Source organism: Monoraphidium neglectum (genome assembly GCF_000611645.1).
Source record: "Monoraphidium neglectum strain SAG 48.87 unplaced genomic scaffold scaffold01416, whole genome shotgun sequence".
Taxonomy (NCBI): domain Eukaryota; kingdom Viridiplantae; phylum Chlorophyta; class Chlorophyceae; order Sphaeropleales; family Selenastraceae; genus Monoraphidium; species Monoraphidium neglectum.
The window spans coordinates 1-9124 of NW_014012212.1; the positions used below are offsets into that span (position 1 = coordinate 1).

General features: G+C 64.9%; 3 protein-coding genes across 3 annotated transcripts in view; all 3 read left to right on the top strand.

Moving 5' to 3' along the window:
• Window positions 1-47: 47 nt before the first annotated feature.
• On the top strand, window positions 48-2400 carry MNEG_7792 (hypothetical protein; the record flags this gene model as incomplete). The annotated part of the gene is made up of 6 exons (XM_014043731.1): window positions 48-129; window positions 325-469; window positions 697-844; window positions 1069-1102; window positions 1307-1515; window positions 1810-2400. The coding sequence occupies 6 exons, from the start codon at window positions 48-50 to the stop codon at window positions 2398-2400; spliced, it is 1209 nt and encodes a 402-aa protein (XP_013899185.1).
• Window positions 2401-4468: 2068 nt separating this feature from the next.
• Window positions 4469-7364, top strand: MNEG_7793 (60S ribosomal protein L3-2; the record flags this gene model as incomplete). Its single annotated transcript, XM_014043732.1, has 7 exons — window positions 4469-4508; window positions 4735-5077; window positions 5548-5677; window positions 5909-6016; window positions 6289-6537; window positions 6803-6928; window positions 7182-7364. 7 exons carry the CDS (start codon window positions 4469-4471, stop codon window positions 7362-7364), a joined length of 1179 nt encoding a protein of 392 aa, XP_013899186.1.
• Window positions 7365-7863: 499 nt separating this feature from the next.
• Window positions 7864-9124, top strand: part of MNEG_7794 (N(6)-adenine-specific DNA methyltransferase 2) — a gene marked incomplete at both ends in the record, with an annotated part of 1748 nt that continues 487 nt past the window's right edge. The window contains 5 exons of the mRNA XM_014043733.1: window positions 7864-7898; window positions 8061-8127; window positions 8271-8348; window positions 8618-8779; window positions 8944-9104. Coding sequence (XP_013899187.1) covers window positions 7864-7898; window positions 8061-8127; window positions 8271-8348; window positions 8618-8779; window positions 8944-9104 — 503 coding nt within the window. The remainder of the gene's footprint in view (window positions 7899-8060; window positions 8128-8270; window positions 8349-8617; window positions 8780-8943; window positions 9105-9124) is intronic.

Here is a 9124-nt window from a genome sequence, read left to right on the forward strand (position 1 = left end):
CCGCAGCCCCACTGCTCATGTCTGGGCTCCAGTTTGCATTCCAGGCGATGCTGGCAAAGACGGTCTTTGCGGTGGGGCTGGTCAAGCGCACTGCGCTGCCCCTGATCTGGCGAGACTGGTGCAGACTCGGTGAGAGGGCGGCGCGCCACGCGGGCGGGAAGGGCCGTCCCGCCAGCGCCGCAGGCGCGCGCCCTTTGCGCGGTCAAGGATTAGACTGGCTGCATGTTGTGTGGGCAGCCGCGTGTCCCCTGACAGCCCTGCCTGCACCGGGCAGGACGCTGACGGCGTCCTCGTCCCATCTCCCCCCCCTCCTGCTGCCTGCAGTGCTCCCCAACGGCTCCATCACCGGGCTGGACATAGGCCTGTCTAACAAGAGCCTGGCACACATTACGATGTCATTCTACACAATGTGCAAGTCCACCACGCCCATATTCCTGCTGGCCTTTGCCTTCATCTGGGGCCTGGAGCAGTGAGCAGCGCGCCATCACGCGCCCGTCCCCTGAATCACGGCTGGGTGCTGACTGTTCCCTGAGCATCGGACTTATGCCGTGCGGATAGGGTGGAATTTCCCGTTCAGGCAGCCTTCCGCCCGTCACATCGCACCGCCCGTCACAGCGCACGCGTAATGGCACCGCCCCTTGACGCCGCCACGGGCGTCCTCCGTTTGATGCGAGCGCGCACCCGCTGCTCCCGCAGGCCGACCTGGAGCCTGGCGGGCGTGGTGCTGGTGATTGTGACGGGCCTGCTGCTGCTGGTCAAGGGGGAGACCAAGTTTGACGGGACCGGGTTTGCGCTCGTCATGACGGCGTCCTGCATGAGCGGCCTCAGGTTTACACTCACGCAGGTGGGGCGGCGGGGCCGCGTCTTGGAACTTTGAGCCACGGGCGGACACGGGCGCGGGCGTTACATGTGTCGGTTTGACCGGCTTCCTGGAGCGGCAGGTTGCCTCAGGGGCAGTGCGTGCACCACGCCCTGCGTGCGCACCGTATCTCGGAGCTGAGTGGCACCCCTGTCTCCGTGCTTCCGCCTTGATCTCTCCCTTCCTTTTCCGCCTCGCCCGCCGCTCAGGTCCTGCTGCACGGCCGCAGCAGCCACGGACAATGTGAGCCTCAGGCGCGCTCGGTCCCGCCCCCTCCAACCCGCACCCCCGGCCCTGGCGTGCTTGCTCTCGTCTCCTCCTCGCTTTGCTGCCTCATGGCCCCATTCACTTGAACCTGCAAGCCCGTCCACCACATACATATCCCCCCATCTCCCCACCTGAATACCTTGACACCTGATCCGTGATCCCTTCCCGCCTCCCCTGCAGCGCCGTTTGGCGGCCCGCTAGAAGTCCTGGAGGCACTGACCCCCGTCATGTCGGCCACCACCCTGCTCCTGTCCCTGGCCTTCGAGGGCCTATGGGACGCGCTGCCTGACAGCCCCTACTTTGACGGGCTGCAGGCGTGCCTCAGCACCGCGGGCCTGGTGTTTGCGGGGGCCGTCATAGCGTTCCTCATGGTCTGGGCCGAATTCGAGGTGCGAGGGAGGGAGGGGACCCAGCGCGGCCGTCGTGCAGGATACAACCCCGGGAGATGGGGATGTTCGATGTCGGTTGGTACCGCCGCTGTGCAGGGTGCGAAAATTGAGGCACAGCGCCGCTGGCTCTTGAGGCATGGGACGCGTACATCTAGGTACAGGAGATTCCTTCAAACGACCTGGAGCTATGTTGTCCGCCGCCAGGCGCTCAGGCGAAGTCTGCCATGTTTTGAAACCTCGCCCCAGTTTGCAAAGATGCCGCAACGCTCGCGCTCCCGGGCTGCTGTCGCGCAGGTCATCCGCGACACGTCAGCGCTGACGTTCATGGTGGCGGGCGTGGTGAAGGAGATCATCACCATTGGCTGGGCCATCCTCATTTTCGGGGACAGCTTCGGGCTCATCAACGGCGTCGGCCTCGCGGTTGCGATCTGCGGGGTCGCCCTTTTCAACGTGTACAAGCTGCGGCGGTTGAGAGAGCTGGGGTCACAGGAGGTTGTGCTCGTGCGGCGCCCAGGCAGCAGCGACAGCGGCGGCGACCTGCATGGGTATGGGGCGGGGCCCGACGCCGCGGCCGCGGGCGGCGCGAAGGAGTCGGCGGTGCTGGTGTCGCGCGCCGGCAGCCTCGGCCGCGCCAGCGCGCTCGGCGGCGCCGCCGGCGGCGGCAGCAGCAGCGGCGTGGCCTGGCGGCGGGCGGAGACGCCGGGCGTGCAGGACCGGCGGCGGGGCAGCGGCAGCGCGAGCGGCGGCAGTGGCGGCAGCGGCGGCAGCGGGGCGAGCGCGGATGAGGAGGAGGGGGCGCAGGAGCACGAGCCGCTGCTGCTGGGAGGCGGCGGCGGCGGCGGGCTGTCCAGCGGCGTCAGCGGGGCGCCCTCAGGGTGGAGGTGACAGCCGCGGCGCCTCTGCCTCTCCTCGGACGAGCGGCGCAGCGGCCCGTGCCCCTGCTTGCTCAGCAGCCTGCCCGGTCATCAATGCAACGAAAGCCTCGAGGCCGCCTGATTCCTTGTCCCCTAAACCCAATCCATTTTCTTGAGCGCTACCGCCGGCTGCTGGCTCCCCTCTCGTGCTTGACAGCCTGCACGTGCTGCCATACAACATGCTCGTGGGCAAGCCCTGGCTTACTGGCTCCATAGCTGCAGTGCGCCCCCGTCATAACCAACTGTAAGTCCCCGGTCTGGGTGCATCGCCTTACTGACTGATGTGTGGATGCAGCCGGTGCTGGTTGCCCCTGCTCTGAAGGGGAGTTTTGCAGGTGTCAACAAAGCAGTCACCCAGCAAGACACGGCAGTGGTGTCTCTCATGCCTTGGAGCTTGGTTTCTCAGTTGGTGTCGGCCACAACTGTAGCAAAGCGACCGCAGTGTCCATGTCAAATATACAAAATACGGTAGGCTAGGGAAACAAATGGTACAGGCCATCAGGTTTATAGAGATTTTGCAAAGAACGATGGCGCAGAGAGGCTGCAATGACATCAGTCAGTACAGACAGGAGAGAGGACGGCTTGGGCAAGGCGCCGAGGAGGTACGAGGCGCGGACCAGAGGCGGTGACGCCCATCAGCGACCGATAGCAGCATTGCGATGCCGGCCACGGCAGCTGCCCAATCACTTGTGTGTCGGGGACAGTGGCTCTCGCAGGCAACTGTCGCGTGCTTGGGGTGCTGGTGAACAGGGCAAGGGAACCTGCAGGTCGCCGGCGAGGACACCGGCTGATGGGAGGGGCGGGCGATGGCGGGGCCGACTGCGTGAGAGACGCAGGTAGTCAAATTTACAGGCAGGGAGGAGAGCGAGAAGCAACAAACAGCGGCCATGGCCACGCATTTTGTACAGTAAGTGCGGAGTTTCCATATGAGCAACCGAGGTGGCGCAGGCATGACTGGTGCGCGGCGGCTGGTCGCTGCAATGCACCGCAGCATAACCTATGTAGCAAGGTGCAGCCCGTGCAGCTCCAAGGGTGTTATAGATGTGTTGAACACGAAGATCGCGAACCGAGACTCCAGTGAACAGGTACGCTATTACGCCGCCAGGACGGCGCGAGCGGCAACGCACCAAGGCGACAGGGACACAAGCAGGGGAAGGCATTTATGCTTTCGGGAGTACGCAAACGTCATCTCTCTGTACACCAGCTGCAGCACAGGTGCTGTCTGGCTGGCTTCTGAGTCGGTGCACAAACACACGGCCCTCACCTGACATCGCCCTTTTCCCGTGGTGTGGGCGCCGTGTCTCGACACAGCTCTTGGCGAAGATGTGAGTGGCTTTTGACCTGATTTTCGATGGGCGAGGGCCGAGATCGCGGAGGCGGCCTGCTCGCCAGCAGACAAGCCAGGACCGCTCTCGCGTCGCAGTAATCAACTAGATTGCGTGTGGAGTCAGGCGGGCTCGACGGGCAGCCAGCCGCCGCACACCGGAGCTCGTCCGTGGAGCAGTGCTTCGTCTGCGAGCGGCCGCCTACAGCACACGCATGCACGTCGTCGTTCGTTGCAGCGTTTATCACATTGCACCAACAGTGGCAAGGCTGGCCGCGGCTGTGTGCCAGCATGGAGCAGCAGCAGCAGCAGGCAGTGCAGCAGAGCGCCAGAGCGAGATACAGCAGCGCACACATCAGTGCAGCAGGCAACCCTTGCTGGTCGCACACAGTTTTTGCGCAACTGCAAGATCACGTTGGCAGCAGCTCTCCGGCTGCATCATCAGAGGCAGATGTTGGGACGGCACTTTCGCACCGATACGCAGTCGTATGCACTAGCCTTCCTCAGCACTTGCTCACCGCTGCTCCCCCCCCCCTATCCCTGCCTCGCATGACATTCTCCTACATTTACAACATGCAGGAGGTGGGTAGATCAAGTTGTGCAATGAGGGGCGACAGATGTGACGGAAATCGCTGGGGCGTAGTTTTGTGCCCGCACCTGTCCTTTGCACCTGCTGACCCTGGGTTCCTTCCTGCCCCCCCTTGCCTCCCGATGCATGACCCATGACGGACAATTCAGTCACCGCAAGTTCGAACGTGAGTGCTTTTTTCCCGATTACCTTGGTCCCCGTGGTTGGCTGTGACGTGGTTAGGGTGCCCTTGGCGCATCGGCAGCACGTGCCTGCTGTGGCGCGCATCCCGTGTCCGCCGTCGCCTCGTCTGAGCGCACCACCAGCAGCACAGCATCCAGCCGTTCTGCCACACCATAGTAGCAACCCCGTCCAATTTGGCTCAAACCCTCCCCTCCCAAAAAAACCCGCAGACCCCCGGTGCGGCTCCCTGGGCTTCCTGCCCAAGAAGCGCTGCCGCCGTGGGCGCGGCAAGGTGAAGTCGTTCCCCCGCGACGATGCCACCAAGCCGGTGCACCTGACCGCGTTTGTGGGCTACAAGGCCGGCATGACCCACATCCTGCGCGATGTGGACAAGCCCGGGTCCAAGCTGCACAAGAAGGAGACCTGCGAGCCCGTGACCATCGTGGAGTGCCCCCCCATGATCGTGGTGGGCGTGGTGGGCTACGTCAAGACCACGCGCGGCCTGCGCGCCCTCAACACCGTGTGGGCGGAGCACCTCAGCGACGAGTGCAAGCGCCGCTTCTACAAGAACTGGTGCGCGCGGCGCGCAACGCCTGGGCTGGTCAGCTGTGTCTGGGGGCTGGCGTGGTTGGCCTGGGTGTGAGGTGTGGGCATGGCTGCTGGTTGATTGGGCGCGCTGGCCCCAGCGGCCTTGAAACCAGCTGCCCAAAGCGGCTTGGCAGGCCTGTGGTGTGGTGCCCCAGGAGTTGGGCGCATGCAGACAGCTGCTGGTCGCGAAGAGGAGCCGCCAGGGCGCGGCTGCGCTGGGCTGCTCATGCTGTGAACTCTGCGGCCGACAGGCACCAGGCTCGCAGCGGCAGCGGTGCGGTTGAGGTTTTGATCGGTGCTGCCGGCAGCGGCCGGCGGGGGCGGTAGCAGCAGCAGCCGCAGCAGTCGCAGCAGCAGCAGCAGCCCATCACCTGGCCCTTTGTGCCCCCACCCTTGCTCAGCCATCAGCCCATCGCCCCTCCTCACCCCTACCCCCCCCCCCCAAAAAACCCCAGGTACAAGGCCAAGAAGAGGGCGTTCACCCGCTACGTCAAGAAGTACGCCGACGGCAAGAAGGCCATCGAGGCGGAGCTGGAGCAGCTCAAGAAGCACTGCACCGTCATCCGCGTGCTGGCCCACACCCAGGTGCGGGTGGGGGCCATGGGCCGCTGCTCAGGGTGGGAGTTGATGCACATCATCGCGGAGCGCCCTTAGGTTAGAAGGGAGAGGACCCCCACTGCACAGTTGTGATATTGTTGCGACGGCGCTGGTTTGATGCTGGTGACGACGGCCAGCCGCTTGCGCTGTGGGCATTACTGACGCCTGCACCCGCGCCTGGGTTCGCCCCCGCCCCACCGCGGCCGCGCCCGCTCGCAGGTGCGCAAGCTGCCCATCGGCCAGAAGAGGGCCCACCTGCTGGAGGTGCAGGTCAACGGTGGCACCACCGCCGCCAAGGTGGACTTCGCCTACTCCATGTTCGAGAAGGTGCGCCCAGGGGGGGAACGGGGCTTCTTTGGAGGGGGCCGCCACTCGCGGCTGCCGCGGGAGGGGGGGGGGTGATTTGGCGGCGGCGGTGCAGGAGGCTTGGTGCTGCGGCTCTCTCATGGGGGCCGCCTGATCAGCACAAGATGGACTTGTGGGCGGTCCTCCCATGCTTTGGACTCGTCTGTCAACTGCAACCCCTCCAGACACCCCTGGACACCCCCGTCAATTTGTCCCCCGCCCATCCGAACACCTGGTGCTCACGCCACCCCCAGGCCGTGACCGTGGACAGCGTGTTTGCGGTGAACGAGATGATCGACACCATCGCCATCACCAAGGGTCGCGGTACCGAGGGCGTCGTCACCCGCTGGGGCGTCACCCGCCTGCCCCGCAAGACCCACCGTGGCCTCCGCAAGGTGGCCTGCGTGGGCGCGTGGCACCCGGCGCGCCTGCAGTGGAGCGTGCCCCGCGCGGGTCAGCACGGCTTCCACCACCGCACGGAGGTCAACAAGAAGATCTACAAGGCACGCAGGGGGCTTGTAGCTCGCATGCGCCCGGGCCGGGCTGGGGACGCGAAAGCTGGGTCTGAGAGGGGCGGGGGTGCGAAGCTGCAGCGCAGCACGAGCAGGCAGTTGCGCCGTCGGGCGGCATGGCGTGCGCCCAGAGGCGCTGTCGCTTTGCCTCGCAGCTCCTCTGCTCGTTCCTTTGAGAGCCGACTTGTGCCCAAGCCAGTTTTTTGACCCCTTCTTCTGCACCCTGCTCCCCCACCCCCTCGATCACCGCGCGCAGCTGGGCAAGAAGGGCGAGGCCAGCCACGGCGCGGCCACCGACTTTGACCTCACGGAGAAGGACATCACCCCCATGGGTGGCTTCCCCCACTACGGCGTGGTCAAGGAGGACTACCTCATGCTCAAGGTGGGGTGGTGGTGGTGTCTGGGCCCTTGTTGGTGGCGGTGCCTGGGGGTTGCTGGGGGTTGTGTTCTGTCATGTTGCTCGCAAAGGTGGTAGCATGCCGAAATATGGTTGGGACATCTGTCAGCGCTCAAGCAGTAGGCGTTATGCCGTCATGCACCACCACCGTGCGGTTCTTGCGCCGCACAAACATGCGTTCCTGGCATGGCCCCCTCCCAACACCCATCCTCTGCTCCCCCCCCACCCCCCACCCCAGGGCGCCATCCCCGGCACCAAGAAGCGCCCGATCACGCTGCGCCGCACGCTGCTGGCCCAGACCAGCCGCAACGCCCTGGAGGAGATCAAGCTCAAGTTCATCGACACCGCCTCCAAGTTCGGCCACGGCAGGTTCCAGACCTACGAGGAGAAGCTCAAGACCTATGGCCGCACCAAGAACTGATGCAGCGGCGGCGGCTTGAGGGCGGCTGGGGGACAGGCGCTCAGTGTGTGTGTCGTGTGACGGCGCAGGTGGGAGGCAGCGGGCGCGGTGGCTTTGCACAACGTGTAACGTCTTCGTGCGCCATTTACATGTTCGTTGTCGAGGACATCAGATCTCATTGGGGAAGGCAGCCAGAGACGCAGCATGGAGTAGTTCAATACCAGTCGCATAGGTGGAGGGCGGTGGCAGCCAAGGGAGCGCCCATGGTAGGCGTGTTGTCACGGTGGCAGCCTCCAGCAGCGGGTGTCATTGCACCACACTAGTCGAGAAATATCTCAAACGGGCCGCAATCGGCCCCCGCAGCCGAGTCACTTCGGTATATACGCGGGAGGGGAGATCGTCAAAGTGACAACCCGGGCCCTTACAGTCCATTACAATATTTGATCGACATTGTTTGAATCAAGGTGGGAAGCCCCAGGGGGCACTGACGTTGACCTCCGGGTCCACCGAAGGCGCCAGCATGGTAGCAGTAGAGCCGCAGACCTTCCTTGAGAGGTACGTTGATCAAAGAATCATGCAGGATGGGGCAGATTGGCGGCGAGGCGGATCGCCATGCGCTGCGCCGGCTGAGCCAGCAGTCGCGCAGTGATGCAGCCGATGAAAAACGGGCACGAAATCATGGTTGCGCACCCGCCGCTCCGCCGCTTTGCCGCACAGGCACGACGAGCGGGCTGACTTCAATCAGTACTGGTACTCTGGCAGCACGATCAGCGCACTGGTGCAGGTGGGCGGGCGGGTCCAGCCGGCGCTCGGCGGGCGGCAGCCTCCTCAATCAGCAAGTCGCACGACCACCCCGAGCCTGCGGCTGGCTCGCCGGCTCCTCCCGCGAATGAAGCGTCTGCCGGCGTGACCGTGCAACCACCCCAGGAGATTCTGGACGCTGCGCCCGCCGGCGACAAGGTGGCGTTCCTGTCGACGCCCTCCCTCTTCTACAGCCTGCCAGAGGTGACGCGACACCACCACCATGACCGGCCCCCAGCGGGCGCCGTCTGCAGAAGCGCAGCCTCAAAGCACTTGCATGGCTTCGTAAATGCACCCAGATGCCGTGTTTGATGTCTAGCTACCAACACGCGCCACACTCCCATCGCTCGCGACGTGTCATGCTGTCCGCCACCAACCCCACCCCCACCCGCTCACACCCACCAGCACCACTCGACCTCTTCCACCCACCCACCCCCACAAAACACCCTCAAAAGGGCTGCGCCGCGGCGCAGAATGCGGTGCTGCTGGACTATGACGAAGCCAGCTTCGGCACCAGCCCCGCATTTGTGCGCTACGACTACAACGCGCCCGAGCAGCTGCCCGAGAAGCTGGCGGGCAGCTGCGGCATGCTGGTGATCGACCCGCCGTTCATCACCGAGCCAGTGTGGCGCCAGGTGGGGCCGGCAGACGTGGAACTTGTGTACGCGGTGCATGAGAAAAGGCGCCCCAAAAAGTGCATTCCACTTGCCAAGGTCTGCTGCATCAGGTTAGAAAATTGCCATGGCGTGGCCGGCTTGGGACACCGCCGGGCCCCTGGCTGCCCCTCTCGGCTTTGCAGTACGCACGCACCGCGGCGCTGCTGCTGGCCCCCGGCGGCCGCGTCATCTGCAGCACTGTGGCGGAGAACGCGCCGCTCATGGCGGAGCTCTTTGGCGCCACGGCCTGCGCCTTCAAGCCGGCCATACCCCACCTGGTGTACCAGTACTCGCTCTTCTGCAGGTGGGGGCGGGGGTTGGGGG